Here is a 17,434-nt window from a genome sequence, read left to right as displayed (position 1 = left end):
TGTCCCTGATATTCACACAGTGATCCTATCCTCATCCCTATTACCATAGGCAGCATCCTGTGAATGTCTGATAACGTCACGGGATCATTACTTGTACTGAATGTTAAGTTGTGCATTGTCCTCTCGTGAAACAGCGCTCATTTTACTGACAGAAGTCCGGGGGCAACTGGACTGTGATAGAACAGGAATTGGCCTTTTCTATCTAGTATGATTCATGAGTCACATGGTTTGATTTGATGGCAAATTGTTGGCACATTGTGTTGTCGCTGGCTCATGATATCATATCTCTACTGAGATAGACCTAAAATAGATCTGCTTCCCCGTAAAATATGTCTATATAGATATTCTGGTTTCCATGTTACACGCTTGCATGCAATCACCACACACACACACACACACACTCACACTGGCTGTGTCTATCTCTCTGTCTTCCTCTCCTTTACTCTCGTCTGTCGCTCTTGTGCCACAGCTCAACTCATTGGCATGTGTGTATGCGTGTTTGGTTGGTTGCCGGGCAACTTGCATTCGGCGTCTGTGAAGGATGAAACCAGCTGAACACCCTTCACCTATACACACTATTTAAATTATATTAAAACATCAGAGGATTTTCACCATTTGTCACTCTGCATTCTCTCACTATCACTATTATACCGCCACTATTATCACATCCTACAGCTGCCAGATCTGATATACCACCAGCTGTTTATTCACCTTAATGCAGACTCACATAGAGGCGTCTTTGTAATGTTGTCTGTGTTATCTTAGTTTCTCGTGTACGGTGGTTAAAAAAGGATCCTCAGACATTTTCCCGGCATGTCATCCACACTGCTTGGCTCCTGACGGCATTCCACAGGCCAGATGGCCCTCACACTACCCCAAATACCCCACCCTTGGGATGTGGTGAATGAGTAAAGATGACATTTGTGTCTCTATAAATGTCATTTTTGTAACAAGAAATGCACTGACATGTAAATCCAGGCAGGATGAATGTCAGTGATAATATCTCATTGTGAAAAGGAGGGGGAGGAACGGGATTTAAAATCGAATTAATGTGTGAAAACGATCTCTGACTCACTCGTTCTGTCATATTTTAAAGAATCCAGACAACACAATCAGATAGAGATCTGCTGTGTATAACGTGGGTTAATTAGCTTTTTCTAATGCATGGTTGGGGAACTTACTGCGGATATTTATATATTTTTATATCGCATTATTCCCAAAATAGCATGATGGCATGGCTGAGTAGGGTTTGGCTGCTACAGTCTGTACTGTTGATATTCTCAGACTTCCGTGTGTCTGTGTGTGATAGGTATTTTCCCAGCCGTGTCGGTATCTGGTGCTAATTTAAGAGGCTTTTATTAGGCCACAGGTCAGGTATTGCAACTCATAGGTAGCTCATTTTCTGTGCTGTGGTGATGATCTTCAACTGGGAAACTCCAGGATGACTGCTCCAGTCACATGGGAATATAAAGTCACATCACGCTCATATCAGGTCATTTCACATCATCTGTGGAAGGGAAAAGCCCCTCCATCATTTCTGGTAACAGTTTTAACATATGACTCTAAATAAACTTTAGAAGTGAAGTCATTTTTTTGTGGAGTGTCTGCATCCCACTTTTTTTCAAACTGAGCCCTCGTCTATTCAGGGATCTGACCCGGACCACATGGGCCTTTGGCATTGGAACAAGCAAAGTCATGGTCCTGGAAGGGGGCCTGGTGAGTCCTGGATTCCCAGAGCCACAACGGACAGAAAGACTATCTGATGATGAGGAACATACTCAGTTGGACATCAAAAATTATTCGTGGACAGTAGCATACGGTACTGGAGCTATATGACCCCTGCTGCCAGGAAGGGGTGCCAGGTTGGCCTTTTTTCGAACCACACAAAATAAATCAAATTTACTTAATCTGTATGTAATTGAAACATTTCTTAAATAAAAAATTGCCTCAATTTTAATAAATAAATGTTTTTTAAATCTTAAAGCTTCAGTAGGAAGAACGTTTTTGGCATCATTGGGCAAAAACTCTTTAATAACCTTTCAGAATATTGTAATTCAAGTGTTCTGAGAAATAACTGCAGCTCCTCATGGCTCTGTTTTCAGGCTTTAAAAAATCTACCCAGTGACAGGAGACTTTGGCCAATCACAGGCCATTTCAGAGAGAGAGAGAGAGAGAGCTTGGTATTTCTTCAACTGAACTCAACACGGGTCAAACTTTCTCATTTTACAGCTAAACAGTACATTACAAGATGTTTCTGAAAACATTTTATGCGAGAAATAGGCATTACAGTAACAGAATATTGATTCATATTTGATCAGCGCTGCCTAGTTTGACCGTCTGATCGGAGTTTGCGAGTGATTGACAGCTGCACAGAGACGGCAGGCTTCAGCTCAGCTCTGATTGGTTGTTTTCCTCCAGTCTGTGAAATTTTACAGATGCCGTTAGGAGCACCGGACGACAAAGAGGTCTCATCTGTCTCATGCACTACTGTCAGGATATAATGATAGTTTTATAAAAAATAATCATATTTGCTCCATTTCTACCCACTGCTGCTTTAACAAATGCCTCTTTTAATAAACAAATAAATCTCAAGTAAATTGAAGGAGAATATAAGGTGGCACATGGGCAGGTAGGGGTATGGCCAGACTTCAAAGAAAGGGGAAAAAAATCACACGCAACAAACACTCACAAAAAACAACTCACACAGGTAGTGTGTGGTTACTGTGTCAATTGCCTGCAGAGCATACCAGCAGACATGGAAATAAAATAAAGTTGTAATAATGCCTATCAATTAACTTTGTATTACTTTCCTGGAAATGTATTAAATAAATGACCAGCTATTTATTATTGCTTATTGGGAAATAGCAGAATGTAATCATTAAATAATGTTGTAGTCATTTTTGAGGTAAATATTGGGGTAATTTGGTAGTAATTTCAAAGAAATTTCAAATACGTTACTTGCTAATTATCACCTTCTTACCATGGAATTTGCAGACTTTATTCTGATTCTAAAATTCCTTCAATAATACTTTGCAGTTGTGCCTGGACACCGACTTTTTTATTTTTCATTAGATATTTGATATCAGAGTTTGATTGTCAGCAGTTATATTTATCCCAGGACATGCCAGTAAAAGCAGCATCATTATTCGTATTTTTGTTGACGGTGTCTGCTTCTGTCTTCAGTCCCATGATCCTTTGGGAAAGCGGCTGGACAACAGAGTTCAAACGCTAAAAATAGAGCTGACACCACCAGCAGCTGACACACACACGCTGCTCTGTGAAACTCAAACACACGCACGACCACACACAAACTCCCCCCACCCACAAACTCTACACCCACACATGGGACACTCATACACACTCCTAAAATGTATTTCTTCAGGATGAACACAAACGATTTGCTGAAGTTACTTTAAAACATTTAAAGCACACACAGATGCACAATTTGCACTATCTAAAGCGAACTTGCATCATTTCATGCCCGCTCGCATCATTTACTTTGTATGTTGCATTGCCTCCCCTTCTGAATTCCCTTTTTGCGTCCAGTTTAAACAAAGCTTGTGTGGCTGTTTGTAGGGATGTGTGTGTGCATGCATGACAAAGAAAAAAACCTCCACTAAACTGTACTTGCTGCGTCAGCCAGAGTAGCTGAACAGTCTGATATGTAATATGTGTTGGTTCATTATTTAAAGCTCCTTAACTGGAATGCTGGATTACATCTGATGGCTTCAGTGGCAGCAAACTACTGAGTCATTCTAGTGTTACACATTCAAATCGCTGAGATCTTTGCAGTGGGGGTGACTGCAGATTCTGCTGACAGCTTTGATATGTCATAGGTCATAAACCTGTGGTTTAGACAGTGGGAGACTAGAGAAGACAGAAGCAGTATGAAAACACTCAACCAAAGTCTTCATACACCAATGGTCCAACCAAACATGTGATTTCAATTTGTCGCCTAATTAGTCCCAGGAGTGTGAATGCCTTCAAATGAAACTCGTGAGCTTGTGTTTACAACATGGGAAGTCGTGTACACAATATGCTTGGCGTTCAAGTGGTTAAGTTGTGAGAACACCGCTGCTAAGCAATGACAATATTAACGTTACTAACAGCGTCTAGGAGCCACGGAGGCTAATAATTTAGCAAGCTAGCAAGTGGGTAACATAATGCAGCAAATGCAACGGCATAATGACAGAGGAGAAAGATGAGGCTGTTGAGAATATCAACATTTTCTATTATGAAATTATGAAGAATTACAACATACGACTAAAATTACAAAATATTAACTTATTATATACAGAAAAATGAACTTCCATGGCCTCCACCATTTCTGACAATGTCAACAAACACGTCACAAGTCGTAAACTCTGAGCTTTCAGAAACTTTCCACCTACGAGGTTGTGAATACCACAAGAGGGGAACGTTCGTATGGACTCTTCTATTGAACACGATAAACACAACCGCATTTGAAGGCACCATGTGTACAAACTGCACTTGATTGACTTCTCCCTTACTCTCCTGTTTTTTCTTGCACCTGTTGGGCGGGACAACCTACCCTATAATAATAATAATTACTAGAGTTTTGACATCAGACAGATTTAATATGACTAGAGGTGCAATCGACAACAACAATTCAAAAACTCCTGTGTGGGTGTGCAGGACCTCTACATGTATAACATGTGTAGGAAGTCAAACAAATGTTTTGCCTCTATTCAGCTCTCCGAGGAATGTTTAACATTTTACAGGTCTACAGTTGTCATCATCGCCATCATCATTCTCATTATCATTACCACCAACACATTCACACACGGCAGAGATGCCTCGCGAGTCTCGTCTGGCTTTCAGCTGTGCAGCCCTGAGCAATGTCCTTCTGTTATACCGCAGTCTTAGAAAAGAAGGAATGAGCGTAGGGGTACTCAGTTGGTTGCAATATGCAACCACACCACTAGATGCCACTAAATCCAACACACAGTACCTATAACCTTACCGCCTGCTTAACTTGAACCCTTTGCCTAACCTTAATCAAACTAATGTCTAAAAATGTCCAAAAATAATTAACACGGAATAAAATATGTAATGTGAAAGGGTTGCATGTATTGACAAACCATCAGAGAATTATCACCCAACTCTGCAACTCCATGGAGCTTTAAAGCCTATTTTAACCAATAGTGCATTGCTGATATGCACAGATTCGTCCACTTACATCGAGGGTGTGTGAGTCTATTGGAGAGCACTTATGACAAAATGGAGAGAGTGAGTGACCTTCCCAACAGCAGCTCTATCAGTCAAACTGCACTGCTCCTTATGTAACCAAGGGTAAACACATAACGCCAGCTCTATTGCTACTGGCAGGGTCCTAACTCACAAATTATATAAGATAGATCCTGTTGGGCAGCATTAAAACACTGCTAAAAGTATGACTTTTATGTGATTGAAGGGATTAAATCAATACAGTCATTAACGTGTCATGCATCGATAAAAATGAGGCTGTATATCTCAACAGGAAGAGGTGCTTTTGTGAGCCAGTATCTTTGGCACCGTTTGATCTTGCAAACACTGAATTACGGTAAGTCGCCTTGGCTATTTCAAACGTGAAGCTATTTAAACCTGACTTAAAAGTGGATGTGATCTATTTTCATCTATTGACATATAGACTGTAGCTCCTCCCCAGTGGATTTTATCTTCTGGATGGGGTATACGGATAGTGATAGCAAGCCCCTACTCTATAACAACTGCAGAGACTGACTCACTCACTCACTCACATACTTACTTAATCACTCAATCATGCATCCATCCAAGAACGCAACACGCCATCCATCCACACACACACACACACACACACACACACACACACACACACACACACGCACACACACACACACACACACACACACACAAACAGAAGGCCACCGCCCTTACTAACAGTTGAAACCAGAACCCTTCGACAGCTGAATCGAGGGCTCGCAACAGGCACATGGGGAGAGAAATGAGAAGAGAAGAGGGGGAGGAGATATGGAGGAAAGGCCTGTAGAATAACGGATGACACATCAAGATACTGCAATAAAGTGATTTACAAAAATAGTAATATGACTTTTTTCTTTAAAAGGTAGTCATTTATTACAAAATGATATTGAGACAAATTGACCTCAAATTGGCAAAATAAATGACCAAAAAGAAGAAGTCACATCACTAAAAGCAAAGATGCTCTATAACAAAGATGACGCATTTCAAGCTCCGCCAATGGTTTGAAATGGTAAACACTTCCTGTCTCCTACGTGGGCGTGGTCATGACGTGTCCCCCCATCACCCCTCCTCGTGTTGTGAACGTCGTGTGGATGGATGAAAGCAGATTGGGTTATATTTGCATAATGTATTTATATTTAATATGTTTTGCTCTCATTAGATATTGACACAGCTAACAGCCATATTTAGCATTACAAAAATTAGTTAACTAGAGCGAAAGGTCTTGAACAAAATTACTTTTCTCCTGATTTGTCCGTCTGAAAAATGTCATTTTAGTGTTGGAATATTTGGAATATATGTGGCTTGTAAAAAAAGGGGTCCAATATTTACTTTGGTGACTATGAGGTGAAAGAATCAGTCACAATCTGTGTTCACGTTCACTTCTCCCATTGGAGTTAATAGACTCGGGACCTGGCGCTAGTCTCCTAAAGAGGCGGGGCATTGGTGAAACCCATGTGACACAGATACAGGAAACCGTCGCCTCCTTTCTGAAATGTCTCTGATAAAAGTCATCCAAGGATTGCAATTGTGATTGCGATAAGCATATAATTAAACTATATTTGCTCTTTGACTAAAGCAGCCATTTGATTCTATTTTTAACGGTTACCTCGTTTTTCGAAAGTGACCTCATAGTATCTACAAAACGGCACCATTCATGTTAATTTACAGATTTAAGATGATTCGATAAAAGTAATTTGGTGTAGGAATTAAATAACTTTCTCTGCTAACATTTGATTGTTTTCCCACTCTTAACGCATGATTAATTAAAGGAAAATGGGAGGCGCAGTGGAGGGGTGGAGTAGGAGGTAGTGGGAGTAGAGACGGGGTGAATGGGGACAGGACGGACGGAGAGGAGGGGTTTGCTGTGGGAGTGGGTGTGGTAAATCTACAAATAGCTGCGCTCAGTGTCTGGCATTTCTTCACTCCGTCTCTCTCCCAGTTGCCCAGTGGGACAGTTGGGTCTCAGCACCATCCATCCAAACCAGAAAACAACCAACCAGTCAACCAGCCATGAGCAAGTATTCCAACTCGGCCCAGTCGGCCTCTTCGTACCGTCGCACCTTCGGCTCTGGCGTCGGCTCAACCCCAATGTCCTCCCACTTCTCCTCTGGAGGAGGCGGTGGACGCAGCTCCTCCGCAAGCCACATGTCCTCCAGAGTCTATGAGGTCAGGAACACCGCCGTCCCCTCCTACTCCGGCTACCGGGTGTCCTCCGGCGCTGGGGGAGCCGGGTACGGCTCCTCTTCGGCCGTGCGCACCTACTCTGGCGAGAAACTTGACTTCAACCTGGCCGATGCCATGAACCAGGACTTCCTCAACACAAGGACCAACGAGAAGGCCGAGCTCCAGCACCTCAACGACCGCTTCGCCAGCTACATCGAGAAGGTGCGTTTCCTGGAGCAGCAGAATACGGCGCTGACGGTGGAGATCGAGCAGCTGAAGGGCCGCGAGGGGCCCGGCCGCGTGGCTGAGTTGTATGAGGATGAAATGAGGGAGCTGAGGAGGCAAATAGAGGCAATATCCAACCAGCGCGCCCGCGTGGAGGTGGAGAGAGACAACCTGGCTGATGACTTGCAGAAACTGAGGCTCAGGTAAGTCAGACGATGGCTCAATGCATGCACCTTTAAAAAGTGTCAATGAATGAGGACGCTGGCTTATTGTTTTAACAGTAAGTTCCCAGAAAACTGAGTGAGCAAGAAACCTACGTTAAGTCTTCCAGAAAAATAAACGCCAACTGGTTTTAGACAGGGTCTCAGTCACATCACACTTCTGTTATTGGGTAGTACAAATGTCTTCTTCAACAGGGGTTCCTAAACTTGTTGGCTTGTTGTGACCCTTTAAAGCAAAGCAATTTGTACTCGCAAACCCTCGTCACAGGTTTAATATGCAGTTGTGAGCAGTTTAACCAATGAGTGATGTTCCCTTCTCATGAAACTCTCCAGTATTCAACAATAATACATCTAATATTAAAGAAAAGTCTTCAAAACAAAACTGAAACCAAACTAAAAATTAATTTTTTCATGTTAATCATCTAATGACCCTACATTTTTTTTCTTACGACCCCTATAGGGGGTCTCGACCCTCAGGTTGCCAACTGCTTGTCTCCATCAGAAAAACAGGGTGACTCATTGCTGGATGTTTGTAGGAAGAGAAAATGGGAATAAATGGAAAGCAGGATAAGGGAAAAATTGATAGTTAATGCAATGAAAGAAGTGAATGCCCATCAGCATGTGGCAGCAAAGACAACCGGCTCATTTCCAGAGGGTGTCTCTTCTCTTCTCTTCTGGAGAAAAGGGAACAACAAAGTAGAATAGCTACACTTCAATGAGTGTTACGGTCCACCAGCTTTGTTTTCTAATTTGTTCACAAGAGACATAGCGGAGGAAAATGAAGAAAGAGAGACGGAGAGAGAGAGAGAGATTAGAGAAGTAGACAGATAAAGTTTCAGTCAGACAGAAAGAGAAGCAAACAGACAAAAATGAACAGATGAACACACAGTCGGTTATGTTTGTGAATTCATAGTGAGCGTAAAACTAAGAAAAAACAGAGCAAACATTTTAAAAAGCCAAAAAACAGCCCTCCTTATACACATTGCTTGTGTGTTTGTGTGTATGTGCGTGTGTGACAGAGAGAGCGAGAGCTGTGATGTGGGTGTATCTCTCTGAGAGGTCTATTTGTAGCTACCAGGTCAGCTCTTTGACTTTTTGTATTTCTGTCACTGCAACAGCAAAGCAGCATCACTTAAATTGAAGTTTATATAGAAATACACGCACACACTAACACATGCAGAACTTCCAATTCACACCCACACAGCACAAACGCAACAAACATTCACTTTTCACTTTCTTTCCATCAACCATTTTTAAATTGTTGCCTGCAGCATTGAGTGAAGCTCACCAGAGCACCTGCTGCTCTGACTGAGATCAAAATACACACACAGACCCCCTGCCTGCCAACAGTTACAATGCATGCATGCACACATGCACACACCCACTCACACACACACACACACACACACACACACACACACACACACACACACACACACACACACACACACACACACACACACACACACTAAACATGCTGAATTATATTGTGTAAAAACACATTTATCTAAAAAAATATTTCTCCAGCTGCACCTGCAAAAAGCAGGGAGTGAAAAAATAAACAAAATAAATAATAGGTATTTGCCGCACAGACAACAGCAACAAAAACAAGATACTGCATTGAATTAACATTTAACAAACCGGTGACTTTAGATGCATTTAGTGACACCTTTGCAGTTTGTAAATGCATACATTACATGCATGCATTTTCTATATGTTCCAGTTGTTCAGGGGGGCAGAGTGAAATGCTAATTCTGGAAACAGCACCAGTCAAGGGCAGACTTCTTCTCATTGTTACCCTTCTGACAGTGACAGTGTGACAGCAGCTGCACCACAGCTTTAGGACTCAACGAGCGAGTGCATGTGTGTGTGTGTGTGTGTGTGTGCTTGTACAGCTATCTTTGTGAGGACCAATTTGAGTTTTAGACCTTCAGAGTGAGGACATTTTTGGAAAGTGAGGACCTTTTGGTCAGTCCTCACCTTCGGACAGACCTTCAAAGGCCTGTTCGAGGGTTCAGACTTGGTTTAAAGGTTCAGGTGAGAATTGGGTTCAGGTTAGGGTAAGGGTAAGGTTTGAGGTCAGGCATTTAGTTGTGATCGTTAAGGTTAGGGTGAGGGGCTAAGGAATGCATTATGTCGTTGTCCAGTCAGTTCTATTCTAAGCTCAAAAGAGCAGAGAGCTGCAGGAATGAGAGGTGGAACTAGTTTATCTGTTTAGTAATTGTCCCAGGGGAAGAAGCTGTGCTCTCCGACACAGTTGTCGTATTTGTATTCACTTATCTTTCAACTTTCCTTGCTCTTGCTCTCCCCAGACTGCAGGAGGAGGTCCACCAGAAGGAAGAGGCTGAGAGCAACCTTTCTGCCTTCAGAGCCGTATGTATTTCCATAAAATCATACCCTTATATCTCATTTTATCTCCAAAAGCCTGAAGTAAAAAGTGAAACACTTACTATCACAACTTTACACTTTCTTTATCTCAGTTTCTTGTTCTCCCTGCACCTTTTGACCCTTTCTGTTAGTTATATTATGATATTTTTTCTGTTTCTGCGTTCGTATCCAGGATGTTGACAATGCCACTCTGGCCAGGCTGGACCTGGAGAGACGCATTGAGAGCCTGCAAGAGGAGATCGCTTTCCTCAAGAAGATCCATGAAGAGGTCTGTTGATATGTCTATAAATTCTGGCCACCACACCTGCAGTATGTCTATGTACTATGTATGTCAGTAGGATGGTGTGTACTGTATCATATAACAGCTCAGTGCAAGGCTATATTGTAACATTAGACTCTTCAAAGAGATCAAATATTCCACACTTGAACACACCCACTGATGTGCACATTTACACAGTCCCACACACACACTTTCTCCCGGTACGAAAATGACAGTTTGGGCATACACGTCTTAAACAAAGCAAATGCAATAAGTGCCCGTTCGTGCACATTCACCCACAGACATCAAAGGATATGCCGAGCCACACACTCGGACACATCCCAGCCCAGTGGAGATCCCTTCCTGTCATTTTGCCTCAACTTTGACCTATCAGAAATGCTGAACTGCCGATTGGTAGAAGAGCATGTCAGCTGTTGTGCGTGTCTGTGAGGGAGAGAGAATGTGTGCGTGTGAACAGATGCAAAGCTTTTTATATCTTTTGGTTCGACCAGAAGACAGCTGAGTGGGACCAAAGCTTACGAGTTTTACAATGTTAAACCAGTCTCGTGCTATTCTTGATTTCTAAAAATATCTTAATAACGTGCCACTGGGCTAATTTGTGGTTTGACATTTTACATTTCCACTATATTAATATGTAAATGTCATAGATGTTGGCTGCCCTACCCTGATTTTATTGATTTATTTATGTTTGAACCCTTCCCTTTCATGAGTTCCAATGTGAACTTAGTAAAAGTAAAAGTGTTTCGACATTAGCGATTAATGCAGACAAGGCTTAAATGAGAATTTGCATCTGATTCGACTGCTATCAGAGAAGTCAAATACGCATTACTGGTCGCTAGAATGATCATAGATGTGGTCAGTAGGGGCCTACTACGCCATAAAAGTCAAGAGAAACTTAAAAAATGATTTCTTCTCTATAACCTTTCTGTCATTTTTTTAAATCATCCTGTCACCTTGTAGGAGATCCGTGAGCTGCAGAGCCAGATGCAGGACACTCAGGTACAGGTCCAGATGGACATGTCCAAACCCGACCTGACCGCCGCTCTGAGGGACATCCGCGTGCAGTACGAGGGCATCGCCGCCAAGAACATCTCAGAGGCTGAAGAGTGGTACAAGTCTAAGGTACAATTTATTTATTTCGGCATAGAGAGGAACGATACAAGGACACAAAATATTAAAGGTGCTGTTGAATACATTCACAAAATCATGGACCAGTGAGGTCTTAACAATAGAAAACACAGTAGACCTACTCAGTCCTCAGGGATATAAGTAGCAGCGTCCCCACCATATATGGAGCCTGCCAATGATAGCAGAGACAGCACAGTGCTTTGCAAGCCATTTAGTCCTCTTTTTGGATATCCCAAGTTGTTGAATCCCTCTAACGATCAGCCTGTGAGCCTTCCAAATGTGAAAACAAGTAGAGTGCACCTTTAACCCAGATCTGAGATGGTATTTAGGAGCAGTCTTTATTGACCTTGGTCATAAAGTCAAAGGTTTGACACAGGAATGCTTGTACATTCTCACTGAAGGTGGAAAATAGTTTGATATGTCCTCTACTATGAGGTAAACTATTCTGTCATGATGTGCATCCCTTTGGAAGCACAACAGCCATTGAAGATGTGAGACATTGTTTCAGTGATTTATTCTGTACCGTGATGCAAACAATGAGGAACCTGAGTGGTAGGAAACCAGATAGAAAGTTGCAGTGTTCTTGAGGAATGAGTGATGCACTGCTAAAACCTCCTCATCCACCTCTCTCTCTCTCTCTCTCTCTCTCTCTCTCCTTAGGTGACTGATCTGAACGTGGCTGTGAACAAGAACAACGATGCGCTGCGTCAGTCCAAGCAGGAGTCCATGGAGTACAGGCACCAGATCCAGTCCTACACCTGTGAGATCGACTCACTCAAGGGCACCGTGAGTGTTGTCTTCAGCATCTGTTTTATTCAAATCTTTAGTTTCTTAATAAGCATATACTTTCTGTCAAAGACACACAGCCTTTATCTCAATCATTCATGCTGTGTTAGACCACTTCTGACTTCCTGTCTCTGCTCCCCTTTAGAATGAGTCTCTGCTGCGTCAGATGAGAGACATGGAGGACCGCATGTCCCACGAGGCCACTGGTTACCAGGATAGTATCTCACGGCTGGAGGAAGACATCGCTAAGATGAAGGTAATTAGCTTTATGATTATACACAGACTCTTCAGTCCCTGAACCCACCAGATTATAGAAAGTAGCATCAAACTGGTGCAGAATTCAGGATATTTTTTTCACTCTGGTGATAATATTTGACTAGAGATGAGTGGAGCAGGTGGACCCAAACACAGGAGATAACAGGCAACATGAACTTGGAGAAATCATTTTTATTCATGGTTCGATAAACATCTCACAACAAAATCAAGGATCCAACAAAGACTGAACCAAAAAATTTAATACAAACTAATCTGACGAGAGGATGAAGTGCAGGTGCGAGGAATGAGGTGATTAGGCAGGAGAACGGGCAGAAAGCTGATTGGCTGAGGGGAAAACACTGGGAGCAGGAAAGGACCTGATTGGTCCCAATACATATTATGTCAAATGCAGTGTTACAGAAATACCAGGATGTCCAACTACATCTGGTCGCATTTTGCAGTATGCAAGCCAGCAAGCTTTTCTGGCTATTCTGACCCACAATCCTCTGTGCAGCGGCTATATGAGCAAAAGGGTCAAAGTTCAAGGTGCAATGTTATGACAAAATATGACCAAATTGTATGCATACTGTACGTACTTTGTAAGGGCAGCTGCAGTATGTACTAAAAGTGAAAAAAAAAAAAAAAGTACGTGATTTGGAAAGTAGCCACAGAAAACCACTCCAGTCTACAAAAAGTCTGAGAGCATCTGGACACAGTGCCAAACTGTGATAAGATCATAGATTTAGCCACTACATTACTGATTATAAAAATGAACTGACAGCAGAGTGCCACTGAAACCTCCAATGGGAACACTGTGATATTACAGCTATTAACAGGTTTTCTTCACACAGTCTTTGGACCCTTTTATTGCAGTTTCCCCAGATGAGTTTGTGCTTGGTGTGAAGTTTATTTGAGCAGACAATAAAACTTGTTATGTATTGGTTTAAAGGATGATATGGCTCGTCACCTGAGAGAGTACCAGGACCTCCTCAATGTGAAGATGGCCCTTGATATTGAAATCGCCACCTACCGCAAGCTGCTGGAGGGAGAGGAGAGCAGGTGTGTGTGTGTGCTGTCCATTGAGATATGTCATTTCTATATTGTATTTCCCTCCTATTACCTTCTTGTAATACTGAATATTGTGTCCCCTCCTCCAGGATCACTTTGCCTGTCCAGTCTGCTTATTCCTCTATTGGATTCAGAGGTAGGAGAAACAGTACACATTGTTCCTTAAATTACCCATAAAATCCATTTCACATTCCAGATGAGTCAGAAAGGGGATACAAAAGGGACTAATTATAGCTTGTGACTGTATATGGAAGGTGCTATTCTGAGGCTATTGCATGTTGCACACCTGCAGTGACACATTCTGACCACTGTGTGGCGATACATGACATGTCAAAAACCCTCATTGCGTTTTGATGCACAGAGGCAATCACCAACAAGCCACACATCAATAATCACACATCTTAGCCCATTCACTTGATGTATTAACAGTCCAAATGTGCAATTAATCTTTGCCAATATACCCTCCCCTTGTGTCCACTTTGCGGCTGGTTAAATGAAAACAGTGTGCAGTGATTAAAGGGGATGTATTAGGTGCAGCCACGATTCATTAGCTCAGATTGAATATTACACTTTGAAGTGGTAGTTGTACCTGCTGCGCAGATGGTTTCATGGTTGTCCCCTTCATGTGCAAGGCATGTCATCATGTTGTTCAAAGCCAATTCATTTAGTCTTCCAACTGAATGAACTTTGTGTAACTGTAGCAAAGCTTATTGTGTGCAGTTTATGAAGCAGTGTAAGAGCTGTATGAATGTATTGTTACAGAGACCAGTCCTGAGTCCCAGCATCAGCAGCGCTCCTCAGAGGTTCACTCCAAGAAGACTGTTCTCATCAAGACCATCGAGACCCGCGATGGAGAGGTGTGAGAACAAACACACACACACACACAAAAAACATACTGTATATTTATGTATATATACATACAATGCACTTTCAGCTCCAATACCCCCGTAGCCCTATTTCACTAACAAAGACCACGCCAATAACAATATGGGTTTGACATATGCGTAGAAGATGGTTGGAGCCATGATGATGTAGGAGGGATGGATTAAGGGTCCAGAAGGAGAATGAAGGGTAAGGGGATGAAGGGATGAGGATCGAGGGATGAAAGGATGAGGGGATGAAGGGTAAGGGATGAGGACTGAGGGATGAGGGGATGAAGGGTTGTGGGTAGAGGGATGGAGGGATAAGGGGAAGAGGGATGAAGGAAGGAATCAGGGACTGGGCCGGATGGATGGAGGAAAGCGATGTCGGACCGGTGTCGTCTGGAGGCATGAGGGTACCGCGGGGAGTTGAGACTAAGTGGAGGAGCCGTCTCTTTGTGAGCTCTGATGTTTGCAAAGCCCCCAGTGGTTCCTGTATTCAAACAAAAGAAAGGGTTTGTGGAAGAGGGATGTAAAAACTGAGTCATAGGGGAAGGGAACGGATCAAGTGTGCTTTAACTTTTGTGCGGGAATGGGATGTATTCGAGGCATGGTCTTTGTTCCCAAAAACTTCATATATGTGATATAATTTTTGCACCTATTTATTTTAGATAACAATAATTCTCAAACTGAATAATTTGTATGTGTTATATTCTTATCCAGATGAAGTTTTCTATGAGCCAGGGTGCTAGTGCCCAGTCTGTAAGTCTGGTCCCAATATCCCATCCACTTTTTTTATCATCTGTTCACTGAAGCAAACTACCAGATTTCAGATCTAAAATAGGCTGAAGTTGCATGTGGCTATGGCAGCATGGATCCTACAGAGAGTACAAAGCAATCTATCTATTGAAATCCTAGCTGCAAAAACATTTCTAACTGTTCCCTGAGATCTTGTAGTTTGCGTCGACCCTTTATTAAAAGACACTTTAAGTGAACCTCACCTGCTTCCATGAAGCAGCTTCACTGTCAGGCGGCCTCTGTTCCTCACCTTCACTTCACTCCAAACAATACCTGCTTCACTGCTGATGTTAAAATACTCTCACATATTACCTGCAACACTCTGCAGTCCTTAACATTGATAATTAATCTGTTTTTTTTTTTATGTTTCTCCTCCTCAGGTTGTCAGCGAGTCCACACAGCATCAGCAAGACATCATGTAAACCAGAAGAGGGCAACGTTAGAAACGCCATATATAATAAATTAATAAAAAAAATAGCACAAAAATGGACATTTTCCTACCATGATTCATAAGCTGAGCCTATTTTTAGAGACGGAGTGCTGATCATTTCAGCTGATTTAAAAGGAAACATGAAATTATATAAGTGAATGCAACCACTGTATACATTATTTTCAGGAGATGTGCAGTATGGAGGCACAACGCACTGCCTTTAGCCTGGTTTTAAATAAAGGTCATTCCAGGAATAATGATTTATTCGTGTTACTTTCCTTCTCTCAAAAACACCTGAATTTGTCATAATCTTGTCTGCAGGAATATTTCAATGGCAAGAGTAGAGTTTTAAATGAACAACAAGGCTTTGTGAAGCTGTATTGGCCCCGTATCCACAGGGAGGTTTGCAATGGACCTTAAAAACAACATGGTCAAAAATGATATTTTAACGGTACTCTTCACTGCACATATTCCAAGTCTCTCTGTGCAAATGTACAAGTATGGCTTGATTAAGAAGGGCTTTATATAACTGATTTAAGGAATGTGGGATGTTGTGTCAGAAACACAAACATCGAATAAAGAAAAAGGAACTCAGTCATGTTTGAAGTTTGAGCTCTGTGCTGGCTGTTTGGTTGTATGAGTATGAGTGACCATGATATGCTGCTTCACTGCGGCCAAAAACTCAAATAAAGACATTTGTTATCACCTTTTGTCACTTGAGTCAGCCAATTTCTTAAAATGTGGGGTTTTAAGTCTGTATAGCACATGTATTGTGTAAGACAGTCTCTACTCATTAGCATTCCTCAGATAGCTGCATTGGTCCCTTTATGAACTACTTCTACCCACTGCATTCATCATCTGATGCGGCCTGTGTTAGCTTCTAAAATGATTCTAGCTCTCCCAGCCAAGCGTAACCGGCTTCTGTTAACATTTAATTCACTTTTTATGAAGAGAATAGAAGTTGCCGCCCTGTTGAAATTATCAGTAACAGGGCTGATCTCGGTGCAGGGGAAAGTGAACAATGGCTTGTTAATGAGCTGGCCTCGGTCGTTCTTTGTTTCCAGAGGAAAGCAGATTAGCACAGCATCAAGAGTTATATAGTGTGTGCGGTTTGTGTCTGAAGTCACTGGACTGAAAATGTCAGCAGAAATAAAAAAAAAAAAACAGAAAGAAAAGAAAGATGCAGTGAAGGCAGTGAATAAACGAGCGCGCCAAGAAAGAGAGCGAGACCGGGAGGGTGGTACGGGGGAGAAAACAAAGGGAGAGCGTACAAATATAATGAAAAGGTTATTCAGAGACACCGAGAAAAAGGGTTGAGGCAGAACAGAGATAGAAGAAGCACAGAGAGAGAGTAAGTGGGAGACTTTTGTGCAACATTGATCAGAACTTTCTGTCTCCATCACCGTTTTTTTTCCAATGCAAACAGCTTCCCAATCACTATAAATAGGGGCGGCACTTTGCTCTTTCATTTCCTTCAGATAAAGTCAGTTGACCTCTGTGACCTCTCCTCTATCATCTGGTGAAAGGGCATATTGAGGCATTCAGGCGTATAGATAGCTCCATTTTGTGCTGCTTAAAGCTTTTTGTGCCT

At 42.2% G+C, this 17,434-nt stretch overlaps 1 protein-coding gene across 2 annotated transcripts; it reads left to right on the top strand.

Moving 5' to 3' along the window:
- Window positions 1-7,153: 7,153 nt before the first annotated feature.
- On the top strand, window positions 7,154-16,553 carry LOC141782824 (desmin-like). Of its 2 annotated transcripts, XM_074659591.1 has the most exons (11): window positions 7,154-7,832; window positions 10,163-10,223; window positions 10,411-10,506; window positions 11,479-11,640; window positions 12,307-12,432; window positions 12,578-12,688; window positions 13,637-13,746; window positions 13,845-13,891; window positions 14,518-14,612; window positions 15,339-15,377; window positions 15,794-16,553. In XM_074659591.1, the coding sequence occupies exons 1-11, from the start codon at window positions 7,252-7,254 to the stop codon at window positions 15,833-15,835; spliced, it is 1,470 nt and encodes a 489-aa protein (XP_074515692.1). In that variant the 5' UTR covers window positions 7,154-7,251; the 3' UTR covers window positions 15,836-16,553. The 2 variants fall into 2 exon arrangements, with proteins under 2 accessions (XP_074515692.1, XP_074515693.1); XM_074659592.1 differs by lacking the exon at window positions 15,339-15,377.
- The last annotated feature ends 881 nt before the right edge of the window (window positions 16,554-17,434 follow it).

This window comes from Sebastes fasciatus, chromosome 14, assembly GCF_043250625.1.
Source record: "Sebastes fasciatus isolate fSebFas1 chromosome 14, fSebFas1.pri, whole genome shotgun sequence".
Lineage (NCBI taxonomy): Eukaryota > Metazoa > Chordata > Actinopteri > Perciformes > Sebastidae > Sebastes > Sebastes fasciatus.
Note: the sequence above shows the minus strand (reverse complement) of the source record. Positions and strands in the feature narration are given on the sequence as shown.

Bases quoted from the DNA above. Each gene is read 5' to 3' on its own strand.
- LOC141782824 (XM_074659591.1), top strand. From the start codon at position 7,252: ATGAGCAAGTATTCCAACTCGGCCCAGTCGGCCTCTTCGTACCGTCGC. The intron at 7,833-10,162 runs GTAAGTCAGACG...TGCTCTCCCCAG, and splicing joins TTGCAGAAACTGAGGCTCAG to ACTGCAGGAGGAGGTCCACC. The intron at 11,641-12,306 runs GTACAATTTATT...CTCTCTCCTTAG, and splicing joins AAGAGTGGTACAAGTCTAAG to GTGACTGATCTGAACGTGGC.